The sequence below is a fragment of the Podarcis bocagei genome (assembly GCF_964188305.1).
Source record: "Podarcis bocagei genome assembly, chromosome: 7".
NCBI classification, from domain to species: Eukaryota; Metazoa; Chordata; class Lepidosauria; order Squamata; family Lacertidae; genus Podarcis; species Podarcis bocagei.
In genome coordinates this window covers 34,874,849-34,894,469 of record NC_138132.1, presented here as the reverse complement: position 1 = coordinate 34,894,469, position 19,621 = coordinate 34,874,849, and the positions used below count along the sequence as shown (strand labels likewise).

Sequence of the window (19,621 nt, the reverse complement as noted above, 5' to 3'; positions counted from 1 at the left end):
AGGACCCAGGTTCAACACCTGGCATTTCTAGGTAGGACTAAGAAAGACTCCTTCCTAAAACCCTGTAGAGCCATCGTCAGCTGTTTTGGCCCTCTAGCTGTTTTGGGACTACAATTCCCATCATCCCTGATCACCGCTCCTGTTAGCTAGGGATGATGGGAGTTGTAGTCCAAAAACAGCTGGAGGACCAAGTTTGGCCATGCCTGGTGTAGACCAAATTTCCATTGGCTCCAGCTGGATGTGCCTGATGGGAGAGGTAGTTCCTGGCAGAGGATCTCTGCCGCCAGCACTCCAACCTTGGTGACCTTTGTGCCTTGAAGAAGATGCAGTTAGCAACCAAGTGAGCATGGAGTCCATAGGTCTCCTCTTGTCCCATTTGTATTAGAATAAAAGTTTAAACCAGCCTACCCCTACTTTTATCAGCCTTACCTGAGCTGCCTATGCATTTGTAGAAGCTTTGATGAATGCTTATAAATCAGGGATGCTCCCCGGGATAACCATGGCAGGAGGGTCAAGCACCCCTTTTGGATCTGTTTGGTTTTTGCCTTTGTTCATCTGAATGCAACCTTTCTTCAGTGGTATGTGGAGCCTTTATAAGAAGTCACTGTGTGGTAAGCTCACCCTCTAATCCAGCCCTTAAGAGATTCAAACACTTGCCAATCAATTCTTCAAAAATACGACTATTTGAACTATTTTCCCTTCGAAATGTGCAGACAAATTAGAGAGCATGGCATGTATAAAAACAAATTCAGGATCCTCCAGAACCACTGAGTCAAGGCTAGGATGGCTGCATTGTTGGTTATTTTTGCTTGTTTCTCCAGCTGTATCTTAAGGTCAAGAACTTGCCTTGAGATGAAAAGCAGAATAACCCTGTTATTGCTGGGAGAGAGATTCATTTCTCCTTTCTGGCCAAAATTCAAGGATGCTTTGTTAGTGCTGACAGTGGAATAGATAAACCCCTCAAAAGACATGGCTCAAAAATTAATACAAAAGTTAAGCATTGAAGACCACATCAGTTCTGACAGGCATAAACTGTAAATGGTTAGTGTGTTTGGCTATGACCTGGGAGACTAGAGTTCAAATCCCCACTTAGTCATGAAGTTGACCTTGGACCAGTGACCCTCTCTTAGCCTAACCAACCTGTTGTGAGGATGAAATGGGGAGGAGGAGAACCACCTTAAGCTCCTTGGAAGATAGAAGTGGCATATAAATGTAATAAATAAATATTGTTTGTACACTTCATTGGGCTGTCACCAGTCTTTAAAATGTCTTAGAATTATAGAGTTGGAATGCATCCCTAGGGTCATTCTGGCAATGCAGAAATCCTGCCCACAACTATCCCTGGGGGGACTTGAACCACCAACTTTCTAGTTAATAGTCAGATGCATTGACCCTTTGCACCAAATGATCAATTGCAAGCATTTTCATTAATGCTTCATCAACTGCATCTGTTTGTATTGAAGCAAAGCAGTAGGTCTGAAGAAGAAAAAATATATACTTTGCTTTTAGATGATGCTCACTTGAGTGACCCTAACAGAAGATGAATTTCCTTATGCACGTGTGAGGGAAAAAGCACCCTCAATTTCTGTGAGTATAAGTATTGGCAACAGGTTTTTTAAAAAGGGAAAAACATTAACTCTTAGAAAACACCATGACTTTCTCTTCTCCCCCCAACCTCCAGCTGTTACACCAGGAGGATTACAGTAATTAAGCCGGGCTGTCAGCAGCACAGCACACAAATCCAGGCCAGGAAAAGCTTCACTCTGGTTGCAGCCTCAAAACTACAGAATAATAAGGGATTCCCTCCAGAGGTAATTTCGCAGCCACAGAAGGATTTTCTAGACCGCGGCAGGGAAGCAGTGAACTACACCCATCCAGTGCTGTGCACTGCAGTCCTGATTCAGATAGGGTGGGCAGAGACAGCAGCACTGCAGCAGTTGCTGTTGAAAACCATACTAAAATACACTGGGTGTAAAGTGTTAGTTGGCCCAACTGACACAAGGGAGGGCCAGACAGGGGAGGCTGGCCATGATCCAGCAGATGGCCACATGCCCTCTTGGAGAAAGGCAAAAGGGAAGAATAATATTGCCCTTCAACTACTGTGTTAGGAAATGCATGTGATTCTGCCCATCACTAAAAGCTGGAGCCGGTAGGTTTTGGGGTGTGGGTGTGGCATATCAATCTCCTCAGCGTGGTTTTAAACTGCTTTGAGGTTTTTGTTTTACAATCAGGTGGTACATAAATTTTATAAAATAAGTCACCCAAACATCGCACCCTGGATTTGTGACCTGTGGCAGAGCTTTATTCAGCCTGGTCAGGAAGCCCACTTGAAAGCAAATGCCTTCTTTGCAAGAGGAGAGGTGCTGGGGACCCAAAAACCACATCCCTTGAGTTTGGGGAGAAAGAGAAAGGAACCTGCTGCCTCTTTCACAAGCCTAAGCAACTCATGCAGGTCAGACACAAGTCGAGCTTGACCCAAGCCAAGCGGCTGCCCCAGTGGCGGCACCAGAACCTCAGGCTCCCCTGTCATGTTGCAGGGCTGAAATTACTGGGTGGCATCATGCAGCCATTTGGAGGGACACACAAATGTTTTGGACACCAGCTCTGATCTATTTCAGTTCTGCTGGTTGGGAAAGCCATTCCACCAGCAGCAGCAATAACACACATCCCCACCATACCCACATTAGCCTGTGAAAGTGACAGCTTCCCCCCTTCCCCAAACTCTGGGATTGTCCTCCATGCCTTGCCTGTAGCTGCACTTGTGTGCAGCTGAAGCTGGAAGGAGAGAGAAAGAGAAAAAGGAGGATGGAGTGTCTGTGCTTTGTTTTCTCTCCTTCAGCCAATCGGATTGCTGTGCTTGGTTGCCAAGGCTACCCTTGTGAGCAGAGATGGAGGGGGCAGCTGCCTATATAAAGGACCAGCATTCCTCCTGTGTCTAAGATTAGCTGGTGCTGCTTTGCATGGTGTAGGCTTTGGAGTGGGGGGAGGAGGAGGAGCAGCCACTGCCGAAGCCTATATTTACTCTTGGGAGACCCATGGGCAAAATCCGTTTAAATGCTTTTTAAGGTGGGTGGAGGGGTATTCTGGGTACCAGGGTGGGTGGGGAGGGGATGGAGGCTCAAGGGAGAGAAGAGGGATGGTAGTGTATCAGAGGGAGGGGGCAGGGAAGGGAACGAGTTTCTTGCATGGTTGACTGAGCTGTTCTGGTAACCAGGTGGATTTCCTGCCCCACATCCTCCATATCCCCACCCCCACCCCTTACAGAGATCTCGGATCCCCAGCAGCAACTGCGCCTCGGGGTGTTGCAAAAGCTCAGAGTTCACCGGAGAACCCCCCTGGCATTACACCTAGCCACCCAGGAAGGAGGAAGGCTTCGGGACTTGGTGAGGCCTTGGGAGGAAAGGATGGAGGTGGGGTGGAGTGGAGGGTGGGGTGGGGAAGTGCGTTTCCCAGGGAGAGGAGGGAGAAAGGGAGAGGGACAAACATTGCAGGCACACCTTCACCTGAAATGGGCACCTTTCCCCCTCCCCAAACCCCAGGTCTGCACTTCACTATTATTAATGTGGGTTAAAGACACAATTCCCGTTTTGTTTTTGTGTTTTGTGGCAGGGGGAGGAGACAGAGAGAGAAAGACCTTGACGTATATATACTGTTGTTGGCAGGTTCAGGACAAATAAAAATAAAGTCCTCCTTTATGCAGCTCATATTTAAAACCATGGCATTTGCATGGCCACCAATTTGGATGACTTTGAGAGAGAACTGGGCAAATTCACAGAGAAGGCCACAATTATTACTGTTGTTATTATTAATCACCTATCCACTGTAAGGTCCTCAGAGCAGGTTACAGTGTTAAAACACAATATGAACAATTTAAAACAACTTGCAACTGTAAAAATAAGGTGGTTCCTAAAATCATACACTTCAAATGTCGAAAGCCAGGGTAAAGAGGTGTGTCTTCAGCATTCTCCAAAAGCTGTATAATGAAAGTGGCAGATGCACTTCTGTGGAGAACGTGATGCACACTTTAGGGGCTGCCACTGAGAAGGCCGTTACCCCCTAAGCCTTTGAGGGTAGAGGAACAACCAGGAGGGCCCCCTCCACTGACCTCAGCACCCAAGAGGTTCTGAAGGGAAGGAGGTGGTCATTCAGATATTTAGGGGCCTGTGTTATTTGGGGCTTTAAACACCAACATGAGAAGCTTGAATTGTGTTCAGAAATGACCTGACAACCAGTGCAGCTGCTTTAAAACAGGATTATATAAGATTTAAGTGGAACCCCAGCCAGTAATCTGGCTGATACATTTTGGACCAATTGAAGTTTCCGAATTGTCTTCAAGGGGCTTTGCAATAATCTAGAGTGCATTGCAATAATCTAGTCTGGAAGTTACCAGAGCATAAGAGTACAGTGGCCAAGTCATCTCTGTCCAAAAGGGGCAAAAAAGCTACAACACCTTTTGTTAACAGCCACACATAGAAGCTTTTCCTATGCATCCCAGATGCCAGCTATATCCCTTAATTCCAAAAAGCTCAAATCAGTGGTTCTGACTTATCGATTGCAGGGCTGTTCCATTAGCTCAGCTGAGGCAACAGTAACTTTAGTCTCTCCATCAATGATTTCCATTCTAGTCAGTTCAAGAAATGCTAAGTGTCTGAGTTTTCTGTTTTCCTCTTCCCTCCCAATCACTTTTCCTTTTGTGTCACATCTTTTAGATTAGAGGGCAGGGCGTGTCTTATTACTGTAAGCTGCTCTCAGAACCTTTTTTGGCTGCAGAGCAGGGTAAAAATGGCTTGGGTCCAAAGTGCTACTCAGGATCATGCAAGGTATTTCTGTTATCTAGTGGAATTCGCTTTTTTAAAATATGAAGAAGTGTTTTTGAAATGTTCCTCATTGCTGTGTGACATGAAAAGACTGTGATTCAGCCTAAAGTTGGTTTAGAAATTATAAATTCAAGTTTAGTTGTTTATTCCCAGGTAAATGGGAACAGGATTGTGGCCTTAGCTGATGCTTTGGTTAGGTTAATCATTTTTAAAAACTCTTTAATCAGCTAAAAAGGGGGCTCACAATCAGGCCACATATTTGAAAAACATAAATTATATTTAATAAAAGTGTCTGCGCAAAAATAAAAACCCCTGCAACCAGCTAACAGTGTATTAAGAGAAACATTTCCCCCTTGCATGGAAGGAATGTCTCTTCAAAGATGATGCCTGCTATGGCACATGTGTGCTTCTGCGATGCTCTAATCTCTTGCCCCTGAACTCTGTGCAGTGCCCCAAAGAAGATAAAGGACAAACTCTGCAAGATCCACTTGTCCCAACATGAGAAGAGAATGGAACAGATGCAAGAGAGGTCAACAGAGGCTTGGTGAACTCCTGAAAGGCTGTGCCTTCAGCTAGGGAAAATCTCTTTCTAGACTTCCATGTTTCTAGTCCTCATGACTGGTCATTAGGAATAACTTGGGTCGTGCCCATGGAGGCAATGGAAGGCATGGCTGCTGAGCACCTTTCCTTGGCCTGAATGGGAGAGGAGGAGGAGCCTGCCTTAACTGCTCTTCTCCTTCCTTTTCCTTCGCAGTGTGTTGCATACTTAAAAACTATACCCCCTACTGACGGAGGCTTTAGAAGCAATATCCTCCTTCGACAGTAACGATGACCAGGTACTTGGATGAATCGGACATCATGATGGTGGAGGAGGGCTTCACCACCAGGGACTTGCTAGAGAATCTCCTCCTGGAGGTTTCCCAGGCGGTAAGAGGCAGGGGCAGTTGACTTACTGGGTGGGTGGATTGAAGCCCTTTTGGTGTCTCTGCATCCCATTATGCTCTGTCCATACTAGAAAGTATGATGCTATCATGTGTATAGGGGAGGGAACAGTTTACCTGAGCCTGCCATTTCCCCCCTCTTATTTTAAAAAAAGTTTTTAAAAATTGCCCTAACATGCTTCTTAAATATCAGCGCTATTTCATGATGATTAAAAAGGAGAAGGGAAATTGTAATGAAATGACATGACAGGAAAGACAGAGCACAAGTGCAGGACTCCAGGTTTTACAAGGGTTGGGAGCAAGTTTCTTGACCTTTCGGTTTGAAATATATGCTTGACAGTCCATGTGCTGTTCCTGGCGAAACCTTGGGAGCCATACTATACTATAGGAATAGTAACTGAGCAGGATTCCCTGGGATCGGGGCAAGGAGCCTGCTTCAGGGCCCTTCCTAAGACTTTGCGTCTCCCCCTTTCGCTTGCAGAAGCAGAATAAATCACACAAAATAAGAGTAGCCAGCTTTGTGCAGGTGTAACTTATCTACAGGTCTCAAAATTCAGCTTTTCATATGGAATAGTTGGAGTGCAGAGATTTGAATTTATATCCCATTTGTAGCCCACCCTTCCTCCCAGAAACGGACGCTGGGTGATAATATGAGAGCTTCCAGTTTTATCCTCAGAAGAACCCTGTGAAGGGAGGCAAGACTGAGAAATGGTGATGGCCCCAGAAGGCTCTGTGGCCAAGTGTGGGTCCCCTGAACCAAGTGGGTGCACGGAGCCCAAGAAAAAGGCAACCGCTTTAAGTGAAAGCTGTCCAAAAGGCGAACAGCATGTTAAAAACAATTGGGTGTGTTTCCCCAGGGACAGGCTCTCTTGACTGTCTTTCCTCTTTTCCAGGGAAGCCAAGAAGCCTTTTTTGTGGCAGATCTCGAGGATGTGGTGAAGAAACATTTGCACCTCCTCAAGGCCTTGCCCCGCATCAAGCCTTTCTATGCTCTGAAGTGCAACCGCAGCAAAGGAGTGGTTCAGATGCTGGCAGGGCTGGGAGCCGGATTTGGCTGTGCCAGCAAGGTAGGAACGTGGTGGGAACAGGGAAACTGGGCTCCCTTGGAGAAGCAGTTGGATGCATGCATTTTTGTTTGGTGTGCATTGCAGCATATGCCTTCCTTACTATTACTACTACATTTATATCGCACCTTTCCTCCAAGAAGCTCAAGGTGGTGTATACATAGTTCTCTCCCCTCCAATTTATTCTCACAAGACTAGGGAATGGAGAGACTAAGGGCAGCACCAGCATCCATCTTGAGAAAATGTTACTCTCCTGCAAATGGCTGGGAGGAAGCCTGGCTCACAGTGCCTTCCCCAGCTTAGTGCCCTCCAGATGTGGCTGCTGGACTACAACTCCCATCAAGCTTCATTCAGCATGCTTCACTTGGCTGGGCTGATGGGAGTTGTAGTTCATAACATCTGAAGGGGCAGCAAGTTGGGGGAGTCTGATGTAGGTGAAGAGCCTATTGCATCTTCTTTTTTGAATAGTCTACCTCTTTCTTCACCCTTTCTGCTGCAAGAGTTGAGTCCCAGCAGCTAACTGGGCAGGATGCAGTCCGGACAGAAAGCCAGAGATAAGGATATTGTTGCTAAGGTTGCTGTGCCCAGCTGGGTGCAACAGGGCTAGACAGGCTAGAGGAATGGCTGGGAGAAGGTTGCAAATGAAACAGCTGGCAGGCAACAGAGCCTGGATCAGAAAGATTCAAATCCTTGACTTAAAATGCCTGCAGTTCCCTCTTTCCAACAGCCCTCCTGGTGCTGCAGGAAAGAGGGAGTCAGTATGTATTCCTCTACAGTTCCCAGCCACCCACACTACTTACAATGCGCAGTCAAAAGAGTCCTTCCTTCCAACATCCTTTGTTTTGAACTTTCAGGCAGAAATGGCCCTGGTGAAGAGTATTGGAGTCCCGCCAGACAGAATCATCTGCACCAGCCCTTGCAAGCAGATCTCCCTGATCAGATATGCAGCTAGCCAAGGGGTGCAGCTGATGACTTTTGACAATGAAGTGGAGCTCAGCAAGGTAGCACGGAGCCACCCGTCTGCCAGGTAAGGCAGACAGCATCTGTGGGCATAAATATATATACAGTATATGCAGGAGGGAACAGTTGCAATGGGCAGAAGAGTCTAGCGCAACAAGCAGAAGTAGTGAATCTTAAAGGCGTTGATTGCAAAGGATATGAGGCCTTTGCTGGAACCCCCAAAGGTTTCACTTTGCAGTTAGAGAAAAAGGGCCAGGTGTGTGAAGTTGCAGGTCAGACTGGAGCAAACTCCTTGTGGAGTAAGATTCAGGTTTCAACCAGATTCTGGGGTTGCCTGCAGACTGTTTTTATTTTGCGAGAGGGATTCAAGCACATCCTGGAAACTTGGGTTCACACAAAGTCGATTAATGGACTCTATCACTCCACAGCAACAAATCCACTTAAAAAGAAAATTAAACTTTTACGGTTAGGAAAGTGACAGGGAAATGCATTGAAAAATGTGGGATGAATAAATGAATAATGGGAAGATGTATAAACACCGCACAAGCAAATCAGTTGTGGACCTTCCCCTTAGAGATGTTTCTGGCACCTTCATTATACAGTTTTCGGTGAATGCTGAGGACAGTTTTCTTTGCCCTGACTTTTTAGGTGCAGATTTTTAGGACCCATCTTATTTCTCTAATTGTAAGATGTTATAAAATGTTTTTTTAAAAATGTGTTGTAAAGTTGAGTTTCAATGTTGTAACCTGCCCTGGGACCTGAGGGTGAAGTACAGGTAATATATATTTTTTAATGTGGGACTGAGGATAGAAACTTGCAGTCTGAACTCAGATTTGCTGTGTGACTCTGCAAGTCTTTGTCCCAAAATTCAAATACACTGAATATCTGGATTTTGAAAAAAGGCGGAGAAGAGAGAGAAACAATCAGCAAAAGAGGAGATATAAAAAAATGGGATATTTTAAAAATAATTTGCCCTTGGTGCAGAATTGGAGGGGAGGCAGGCGCTGGGTTATCACAAGCATCTCCTGGAAAGTGACTTTGCAAAAGATGCAAAAGACGAGTCTGTACTGTGCCTGGCATGCTGTTGGCTCAGAATAAGCAATATACCACAATTGTCACAGTCGTTGTCTGAGTTTGCTCTCCCCACCTTGTTCCACAGAATGATTCTGTGCTTGGCTACCGATGACTCCAGGTCCTCCACCTGCATGAGCATGAAATACGGCGCCACACTTAAAGTCTGCCGTCACCTGCTTGAGACTGCAAAGGAGATGAATGTCGAGGTGGTTGGCATCAGGTAGGCTGCAGGTTTCCTAGTGCTCACTGAGGAGAGGGGAAGAAAAGGGCACTCTGTCAAGGCTCACTCCTAGGCAGCTGGCCTCAGGCCTCTTCAGCTGGCCCCCTACCTGGACCTCTGGGTCTTGCTCTGTAGCTGCCATTAGCATCGCCCCTGCATCTTCCCCACCCAGAGTTTTCGGCCCATGTCAACAGCTGAGTCTTGGACACACCCTGTTTGCTTAGGACGCAGGGCAGAGAGCAAACCACTTGGGGCAGAGCCACCTGCATTGTTGGGGGCTTCCATGAGCAGCTGGGTGGGTGGGAAGAAGTAAGAGCCCCCACCCACATCAGGGCAGTAGCTTGAGGTGCAGTTATAATAAATTAGTCCGTGAGAGATTTTCATCATATTTTGTGGCAATGTCCAAAAGCAAAAAAATTAAAATAATAAACAGCCTCTTTAGACCCTCTTTTTTTATTTAAGTTATTTGGACATGTAAAGAGCAAGTGGCAGGCATGATCAGGGCTGCCAGAGTTCATTATGCACATAGGAGAAAAAAGAAAAAAATAAGTATTGGCTGGACAAATTAGACCAATACATGCTCTTATGGGCAAAATGAATGCATTGTTTTAGTTAGTCACTTCCCTTGAGGCACCCCAAAGTGATTTGGCAAACCGTGCTCTTATCGGAACAAGAGAATAAACACTGAGATGGGATAAGTTTAAAGAAATCTGGGCTTGTATTGCAGAAGCAAAGCACTCTACCCAAACAGGCAGCATTGTTTTTTGCATCCATCTAGATGTTGGTCTGGAAATGAAGTATGTGACTTGTGTTCTGTTACTTTTAAGAGTTAATTTGTTTTTTCCTGTGCATCAGTTGTTTGTAAACTGTGGACGTTTTGCACATGCATCTCCAACAGATCTTGGGGGATGTGCGTATCTTGACTGGATTTTGTACATGCGTGTGTGTGTGTGTGTCTGTATATATGTACACACACACACACACGAAATGGTTTAACAGTTTTGAAAACCTACTCACCAGCCCACTTGCCTTCCTTTCCAGCTTCCACATTGGAAGCAGCTGTGCCGACCCCCAGCTCTTCACTCAGTCCATAGCAGACGCTCGCCTGGTCTTTGAAATGGGTGCAGAACTAGGCTACAAGATGCACCTCCTGGACATTGGAGGGGGCTTTCCTGGTGCTGAAGAGTCCAGAGGGCGCTTCGAAGAGGTATGAGTCTTGGTTCTCTCTTCAGCAGATGGCAAACAGGCCAGTTTGGGGGAGTGCTGGCTCTGGGTGTGCAAGACCTGGGTTCAAATTCCTGTTGAGCCGAGAAGCTTGTTGGGTGGCCTTGGGCAAGTCACAATTGTCTCAGCCTAGACTACCTAGTGTGAGGATAAATGCAAGATGCTGAAAAAGCCAGAGGGAAGTGGCAATGGAGGGCGGGTGTCTATGAAGGCAAGTGGGGCACTCCCCCCACCCATCACAGTCTGCCCCCGGCTAGCTGCCACCTAGTTGCCTTCTTAGTAATAAGCAGTCCAGGGGGGATGGTTTTGCCTGTCATTGGCTCTGACTATGCCAGACTTTGCTCTGAGCTTCAAGGCCTGCTAGAAAGGAAATATGAGCATGTCTCTACTTGGAGCACCAAGAGGCACATTGGAGGCTCCCCTGCACCACCATTTCACCCATAATAATGAGAGGTATTCTGCTAGTGAAAGCAACAAACATCTACAGCTAAGGAGACCTAGTTTCTGAATGGACACAAGACCTTGAACACTGTCATATTTGGGTTGCCATTTACCCCAGTGAAACACATCATTACAGACGGTGTGAACATTTAAAAAGAGGTCATGTATTTGACCAATTTTAAGGGAGGCCAAAGCAAAGTGTGTGAATGGCATCACATCTTGTTTGACACCATACACAGAGACACTCCATTGCATATATTCCCAGGTAGCCTGTAAAGTTCTGCCTAAGACTGATTCCTGCTCCCCCATTGCCATCAGCACTCAGAATGCATTGCAGTGATTCCTGCATTGCAGGGGGTTGGACTAGAATAGATCACCCGTGGGGTCCCTTCCAATTCTACAATTCTATGACTTGAGTCCCACATGCTTATAACAGCTGGATGTGGACTCTTCTCTCCCCCCCCCCTTCAGACAGCAGCTGTGGTCAGCTCCGCCTTGGACCTATATTTCCCAGAAGGCTGTGGGGTGGAGGTCATTGCTGAACTGGGGCGCTACTATGTGGATTCAGCCTTTACCTTAGCAGTCAACATTGTTGCCAAGAAGGAGGTTCCCCTGGACCAGCCGGGCTCTGATGGTAGGTTTGGTCAGCTTCCATCCGGATTCTGCAATAAGTGTGAGAGATTATTGCCAGACACCCTATAGGGAAAAGAAAAAGGCCTTTGCCACCACCACCCCATTACCTGGGACAGAGAATGCCAAACCCAGGGGCCAAGTGTGGCCCTCCAGACCTCTCTGTCTGGCCCTTGAGACTGTCCCTAGCACAGGCCTCCTTTCTAGGCCACACTTCTCAGTGAATGTGGGTGGTGTCTTTCAGCTGTACAGTTTTCTATATCCGAAGATCCTTGAGGAGGCCCTTCTTCCTGTCTCAGCAACGCAGGGCTGGCCTGTCCATGAGGCTCAGTGAGGCAGTCGCCTCCTGTGCTTGTTGCCCCTGCCTCCTCCTTGGCTGCTGCCATCTCCTTTACAGACTCCTTCTTTCCTCCTTGCCACATTCAGCAAGCCAGAGTTTCTCCAGGCTGCCTCCAGTTGCTTCAGGCAGTGCAGGTGGGGATTTTCTGTTTTGCCTCAAGCAGCAAAATGTCCTGGGCCACCCCTGCCACCAACATCTGAAGCACATCTGACAGGAACAGGGCCTTCTCAGTGGCTGCTCCCAGAGGCTCTGGGGCTTCTTGCCAAGGGAGACTCACCAGCCCAGTCACTGGTTACCTTCCACCATCAGGCAAAGGCACTTCTGTTTGGCTGGGCCTTTGATGCATATGCTGGCATATAAATATGTTGCAATTAGGGTTTTTTTAACTGGTTCTTTTTTTTAATTGACTCAATGGATGTTTCACTTGCTTTGTGTTTATGTTTATTATTTTTTTACTTTGTATTTTCTTGCTATTTCATTGTATTTGTATTATTGCTGTTAGCCGCCTTGAGCACTGCTTGGTGGAAATGCGGGATAGAAATTTAACAAACAAACAAATAAGGCACCCCTGACTTGGCCTCTGCTGCATTTCCTCTGGCTGTCCCAGATGAAGACCCCGGTGGCAGGAAGAGCTTCGTCTACCATCTCAACGATGGCGTTTATGGCTCCTTCAGCTCAGTCATCTTCAACAACGTCTGCCCAATCCCCATCCTGCACAAGGTACAGAGGGTTTTGTAACTGGCTTCCTTAAGCAGAGCCACAGAAGGAGAATGTGGCTCTCACCTGGCACCCAAAACCATTTGCAGGTTTGCAGCAGGGGTGGTCAAACTGGAAAGCCCAGCGAAGCAGCACAAGCCCCTCCCTCAGCAGGGCCACCATCTTGGGACACTTCTCAATGGTTGCTGCTTTAGGGTGGGATTCAATAGTAAATAGCTGATGTTTGCGGGTGGGCAAGCTTCCCTTTGCACAGATGGGGCACAGTCTCATAAAAGTGAATGGTGACAAATTTGGGAAGAAAGCAAATGAATAGGCCTTTTTCGTGGCAGTAACTTAAGTCCAATTGGTTTCAGTGTAACTTGGTTGCAAATACCTTTTTTTGGATTGTGTCCATAAACTGCTTGTTGATTTCCAGTGATGATATTTTTTAAACATTGTGGGAAGTGCCTGTGTTAATTTCAGACTTTACTCCCTTCCTCCTGACTCAGAATTCTGGTTAGTTTTGGGGACAGAGATTCAGTAAGCTGGAGAATTTCCGCTTTCTTTTTTAAAATACATGTTTCTTGTCCTCATAGAAATTCATGCAAGGTCTGGCTAGCCAGTCATAGCTGTTTCCTCCACTTCTCTCAATGCAGAAACCCTCTCCAGATCTTCCCCTGCACAGCAGCAGTTTCTGGGGACCGACTGGGGATGGGCTGGACTGCATTGCGGATGGCATGGAGCTCCCGGAACTGCACCCCGGGGACTGGCTGATCTTTGAGAACATGGGGGCTCACACCATGCCAGCTCCCTCAGCTCTCAGTGGGGCCCAGCAAGCACAGATCTACTACACCATGTCGAGAATGGCCTGGTGAGATAATTTCCCAGAACCCCTTGCGAGGGGGAAGCAGGAGGTTGTATCAAATCTAAAAGTGGAGAAAGCTGTGGCCCTCCAAATGTCGCTGGGCTGCAGCCATTGGCCCTAATGGCCAGGGCTGATGGACAGTGGCGAAGGAACCCTCTCCGGCACCCGGGGCGGGACGCCCCACCTGGTGGCACACGCGTGGCAACCTGCCGTACATGTGCGGTCCGTACGGGTGCCGCTCATGCGGCGCCCATACTGACTGTGCGTGCCCTCGGCTGCTCTACAGCTGGGGGCAGGCAGGGACCATCTTGTCACACACACACACACACACCTCCAGAGTGGCACCCGGGGCGGCTCACCCCCTCCACCCCCCCACTTCGTACGCCCCTGCTGATGGGCACTGTAGTCCAGTGGCAACTGGATGGCTGCTAGTTCCCTAGGATGGGAGGGCTTGGATCTGAAACACTTTTAGAATTCTTAAAATGCCACAGAAGCTCTGTTATTAAACTTTTATAAAGGCAAAGGAGTGCCATTTGCACCTGTGCTTGTGGGCAGGTGGCAAATCACACTGGATTTCTTTAAGAGCACAGGGTTGAATGAGAGCAAACTGAGAATTGTCTGCTGGCAGGAGAGGGGCACCAGTTTGGAAAACTCAGCCAAGAGAGCAACTGAGTCCTTTCTCTTTTGTCTTGGGCTTGCTGCGGCCCACAGGGAAGCCGTCCAGCTCCTTCAGGGGAAACTGCTGCACCCGGAGGAAGAGGACCGGGAGAGTACATGCACCCCCCTGTCCTGTGGCTGGGAGATCACGGACACCCTGTGCGTTGCCCCCGTCTTCACTCCAGCAAGCATCATGTAAGCCGTGCCAAACATTCACCACGGGGGCCAGACCCTCCTCCCAACAGAGTCCTGCCACACCTTCTCCCTCTCTCTCTCTCTCTCTCTCTCTCTGGCCTGCCTGCCTCCCACATTTTCTGCCCTTGAGTAGGAGCTGTTTTTATCCCCAACCCCCAATGCTGTGTGGTTTTTAAGTATGCAACATAAATCCTGTTCCTCCTGATCTGGGCGTCTCTTGTGTTCTATGCATGAGTGTGCAGAAGTGAGTCGGCAAATGATCATAGAATCATAGAGTTGGAAGGGACCCAAGGGTCATCTAGTCCAACCCCATGCAATGTCGGAATCTCAGCTGAAGCATCCGTGACAGATGGCCATCCAACCTCTGTTTAAAAAACTTCCAAGGAAGGAGAGTCCACCACCTCTCATGGGAGTCTGTTCCACTGCTTAACAGCTCTTACTGTCAGAAAGTTTTTCCAAATGTTTAGTTGGTATCTCCTTTCTTGTAACCTGAAGCCATTGATTTGAGTCCTACCCTCCAGAGCAGGAGAAAACAACCATGCTCCATCCTTCATTTGATAGCCCTTAAGATATTTGAAGATGGCTATCATGTTGACTCATGCTTAGCTTGTGGTCCACCAAGACCCTTCGATCCTTTTCAATGTACTGCTAGTAAGCCAGGCGCCCCCCCCCCATCCTATATTTGTGCATCTGGTTCTTCCTGCCTAAGTGCAGAACCGTATATTTGTCCCTATTGAAATTCATTTTGTTAGCTTGTGCCATGTTCTCCAATTTTGTTAAGGTCTTCTTGAATTCTGATTCTGTCTTCTGTGGCATTAGCTACCCCTCCCAGTTTGGTGTCATCTGCAAGATCTAGTTTAAAGCTCTCCTGATCAGATTCTCAAGACTCTTGACAAGCACATTCTTGCCAACTGCTGTGAGGTGCAGCCCATCACTCGCCAGAAGTCCTACCTGAAGGAAGGGGAGACCATGATCCAAGAAGCCAAATCCTTCCTGACGACACTGCCTGCGCAGCCAGTGGTTGACCTCAAGCATTTTCCTCTCTTCTTGGGCCACGACCTTCAACAGGAAGGAGTGATGAAAAGGCTACCTGTGCCCCAAGTCTCTTCAGCTCCCTGCCCAGTGTCTCGTAGTCCTTTGCTATGTGTTGCAGGCTATGTGTGGCAGTATTATTTGTACCCACATGAATCAGAAAAAAGGGGTAGTGGTCAGTGGGCTTTATAAGACTTGGCAGCTTCTCCGTCACATTGTGAATCTTTGCACACAGAACACCCCCCACGACATCCTGTTTCCTCCACACATGACTGTCTCTTTTCCCCTAAGTAGGGAGTCACCTATCACCACCACTCGTCTCCTCCTCCTCCTCCTCTGGGGAGTAGCAGGAATCATTCTATGGGCTGTGCCTTCCAAAGGTTGCTTGGAGTATTCTGAGGTCTGATTCTGTTGTTCTCGAGTCTTCCCCTCTTGTTTACTGGAGCTTATTTTGATATTGTTGGGATAAGTTACAAAGGCCCGGCACTTATTGTTCCTACTCCTTCCTCCCGGCTTGTCAACGTAGCAAATACGTTATCAGCACACTCATCCACAGTCAGTACTTGGATCTGATGGGGTTAGATCAAGAATGGAAAAAGACTCCTCCAAATCCATCTCTTCCTGTCTTTTTCTCGGGTGGGGGGGAATAATCGTTCTGTGCTCTGCACCTTTCACAGCCACCTTCGTGTCTTCTGAGGCTGCCCTAGCTCCTCTGGCCCAGAATCAGTGTCTAAGGTGAGAGCATGGTAGCGATTCTGCAACTCTAATGACAAAGTGTGGTTTGAGACTGCCCTATTTCTGTGCATCACATTCCTCCAGGGGTTAGACTCTTGCAATGGGCAATCTTCCTCCACCCTAGGGGCACCCCATCTATCTTGATGCTCAATCTCAGTCAACTCAGCTTTATCAAGTAACTTTGAATGTTGTCCTGTTGCTTGAGGTGGGGCTAGGCGGGCCTCAGGTGTTAGTATTTCATGCTTCCGATGCTGCAGATGAGATTGGTGCAAATCACATGCCTGTCTGGGAAGAGTGTGGGAACGGAAAACAGCCCTGTTTGTGAGCTCAGGTTGTAAGCTCCCAGGATCTGCACTGAGCTAAGTTTGACTGCTGCTGGTTGCTAAGTCCTCCCTCAGCCTGGCTTCCTCTCAGCTGTAGCTCCTCCCCCTCAGATCCTGTGTTCCCACAGAGCTCCTCCCCCTCAGATCCTGTGTTCCCACAGAGCAATCAGCCACACACACACACACCCTCTGGCTCGCAATGAAAGAAAAGCAATCAGGAAAAGTAATCAGGCCTCTAGCAGAGCACTCAGCCACTCCCTGAGGCCTGCTATCAATCTATCAAACTTCTAAACAGCTCAGAAAAGCAAGCAAGCAGCCTTACTCCAAATGACACAAGCTCGCTCTCTTCAGTCTCCTCCAGCAATCCTTGTCCCTACATGTGAGGTCTGGTGGCAAGCTCCCAGGACCAGTGGGTGCAGCTGGGACATAGATTCAAAGGAGGGTTCGCCTGCAGAATGGGCATTTCTCTGGTTTACAATAATAAACTCAGTGGTAGCGCTCCAAACCAGACCAACTTCCCCTGTGTGGTTCTGCCTACCCACAAAACGGATTTTTCAAGATCATTCTTAAGCTATAATAATAATAATAATAATTTATTATTTATACCCTGCCCACCTGGCTGGGTTTCCCCAGCCACTCTGGGCAGCTTCCAACAAAATATTAAAATACAATAGTCTATTAAACATTAAAAGCTTCCCTAAACATGACAGCGGTCCTATGCATACCTAGCTATGAGTAAGCTCCACTGAATGCAGTGCAACTTACTTCTGCTGCAAGGCAATCTTGTGCATGTTACTCGGAAGTCAAGTCCCATTGTGTTCCATGGAGCTTGCAGTTAGGCAAGTGTGCATGAGGGGGGTAGATTTTCAGGAGTTTTAAAGGGGGAGGAACTGGGAGCATGACAGAGTGCCTAGCAGGGATGATATAAGCTAGGTTAAGGCCCTGATTTTTTAAAGTTCCAAAGCTTTGACCCACTTACAGCAAATAACACAATTCTTACTCAGTTTATATATTTCTTATGCAATCAGTTAACATGCATTAAAATACACCTGGGCTTAACAACAGGGGCATGAGTCCAAAATTTGTGCCTGCTTCCTGTTAAGGCGCAAAAGTCTTAAAATCAGCCCACCCCAACCTTGTGTCCTTCACTGTGTTGGACGACAGCTGTCATCAGCCCCAAACAATACAGCCATGATCCCATTAGCCCTGGCATCATATGGCTGTGCAGGCTGGTAGTTGTGGTCAAAAACATCTGAAAAGTACCAGTTGTGAGGGTGGGGTGCTTAAAAGCTTCCCTTAAACCTTGTGCTGTTCCGCCTCTTGCCAACAGGGCACTGAGGGGAAAGGGCATGATAAAATATGAATACAGTAAAGGAAGTAATGGTAGAGCAGAGGCAGAGGAAGGCTCTGCCAGCACCTGCTGGTGGCCTTGAGGCTGTCTTGCCATCTCTTGTCTATGATGCTGGCTGTTCTTTCCCATTAATTTGTGAAATCTCTGTTTTCTCTCTAGATATAGAAAAATTAGAGTGATACATAGGATAAACCTTTATTTGGTTTTGATTTTAAGCACTTGCTTCCTAGCAGTTAACTCAGTTGAAGACATTGGGACTTACTTCTAAGTAAACACAGACCACAAGGTTTTTTACATGCAGTTAAGCCCTGGATTTGGGCTGGGAGAGGGTGGTGCCCAGATGTCACCTTTAGAGTAGCTGCTTAGGCCTTGCCAAAATAAAGTGACCACAGAGTTGCATATATATTGCATGTATTGATTTAAAGAGAGATGCACATCTTAAAATAATTACTATTATTTAAGTAGAAATACATCTCAGCTTAGTGGGAAAGACCAGGTGGCCTGCTTTGTGCCTGCTCAGCCTGCTGTTCAGGTGTCATTGAAAGGCTCCTACTCTTCCTCCTTAGGTTTCTTTAAACTGAATTTGGACCAGGCAACCTTCAGATATTTTTTTGAAAGCATTTGTACCCTGCTCCTCAGCCAAAAAGGCTCCCAGAGTGGCTTACACACAATCAGCGAAGGCTGTGTTCAGACTCCCATTGCCTGTGGTTTATTATTGCATTTATAGCCCACCTTTTCCTCAAAGGGGCATACATGATTCCCCTCCCCCACTTCACTTAATCCCCACAGCAACTCTGTGAGGTAGGTTAGGCTGAGAAGCAGTGACTGATTTGAACCCTGATCTCCCAGGTCTTAGTCCAACAATCTAACCCCTACATCACACTGGCTCACTGTCCAGTGCTGGCTTTTTAAATCCATGTTCACACGAAGGCTATCCAAAATGCGTATGTCTCCTTTACTTCACTGTAAAAGACTAGTGTTTGATGGTTATGTTTCTCAAACCTTAAGCTATAACTAATTCATCTCTAGTCAAGGTCTGAACACCTTTGCACAGGCTAAAGACATTCCTGCCCAACCAATGCGCACTGACTGGTGTGTACACAAACAGAAACAAATCTGATATGAATGGAGCCGTGCTGATGTGAACAGCAAGGAGGAAAGAGCTGCGAAACACATCAGGGCAAGGGGGACTTCACTGGCCAAAGGGAAATGAGATGGGAAGGGAAATGGGGAGCATACTTTGGGTACCAATTCTTACAAAGTTATTTGGTAGCTGAAATGGAAACACTCCAGAACTAGGAAGAATCTGGTGCATAGCTGTCAACTTTTCCCTTTTCTTGCAAGGAATCCTATTCAGAATAAGGGAATTTCTGTTAAAAAAAGGGAAACGTTGACAGCTATGGTCTGGTGGAGCTGGTCTTATAACAGAGCTGTGGCAATGTGAGAGCGGAGGTCTGTCCTCTGAGAAGTAGGGCATCTGCCTACCTCAATTACAACCCGAGGGATCCTCCTCTTTTCCTCTTCTGGCATAAGGATTGGGCTGGCTGGATATCCAAACTGGCCTCAGCCCCATCTTTGACCTGCAGCGTTAACATTGGAGTACAATGCAGATTACGTTTTCAGCAACACCTGCCCACCCTCATAGATCACAGTTGCAACTGGGTGCGAGTTGGCAGGACTAGTGTTTAAATTCTTTAAAAACCAACTTACTAAACAAAATTAAACTAGAAACCTGAATAATAATAATTCATTACGTTTATATCCCACCTATTTTCCTTTCTAAGGAGATTCCCTTCCTCATTTAATCCGTACAACGACCCTGCGAGGTAGGTTAGGCAGGGGAGCTGTATGGGGATTTGAACCCTGGTCACCCAGGTCTTAATCCGAAACGCTCACCACTACACCTTACCGTCCAACACGCCTGCTGCCCGTTCACGTTCTGGCTTTCTCAGCCCGTCCCTGGAGGCCGCTCTCACTTCCCTCCCACCGGCAGAGGGCGAGGAGATTCGTTCTTAAAAAATGGTTTATCCAATGTAAGCCCGGAAGTTAACTCCCG

The 19,621-nt window shown here is 47.2% G+C and overlaps 1 protein-coding gene and 1 long non-coding RNA gene across 7 annotated transcripts; one reads left to right on the top strand and one right to left on the bottom strand.

Annotated features, from left to right (window-relative positions):
• Positions 1 to 2,911: 2,911 nt before the first annotated feature.
• AZIN2 (antizyme inhibitor 2) lies at positions 2,912 to 14,329 on the top strand. 2 transcript variants are annotated; one of them, XM_081203922.1, is made up of 12 exons: positions 2,912 to 3,066; positions 3,265 to 3,383; positions 5,266 to 5,346; positions 5,572 to 5,744; positions 6,652 to 6,825; positions 7,677 to 7,849; positions 8,942 to 9,076; positions 10,118 to 10,283; positions 11,213 to 11,375; positions 12,319 to 12,431; positions 13,064 to 13,278; positions 13,984 to 14,329. In XM_081203922.1, the coding sequence occupies exons 4-12, from the start codon at positions 5,646 to 5,648 to the stop codon at positions 14,126 to 14,128; spliced, it is 1,383 nt and encodes a 460-aa protein (XP_081060048.1). In that variant the 5' UTR covers positions 2,912 to 3,066; positions 3,265 to 3,383; positions 5,266 to 5,346; positions 5,572 to 5,645; the 3' UTR covers positions 14,129 to 14,329. The 2 variants fall into 2 exon arrangements, with proteins under 2 accessions (XP_081060048.1, XP_081060047.1); XM_081203921.1 differs by lacking the exon at positions 5,266 to 5,346.
• Positions 10,298 to 19,595, bottom strand: LOC308592458. 5 transcript variants are annotated; one of them, XR_014010507.1, is made up of 6 exons: positions 19,475 to 19,595; positions 19,051 to 19,145; positions 16,537 to 16,662; positions 15,076 to 15,183; positions 11,317 to 11,403; positions 10,298 to 10,438 (listed from the first exon to the last, which is right to left on the bottom strand). It is a non-coding gene; the product is annotated as an uncharacterized lncRNA (long non-coding RNA). The 5 variants fall into 5 exon arrangements; XR_014010508.1 differs by lacking the exon at positions 16,537 to 16,662 and having other exon boundaries at positions 11,317 to 11,437; XR_014010509.1 differs by lacking the exon at positions 16,537 to 16,662.
• Positions 19,596 to 19,621: the final 26 nt, after the last annotated feature.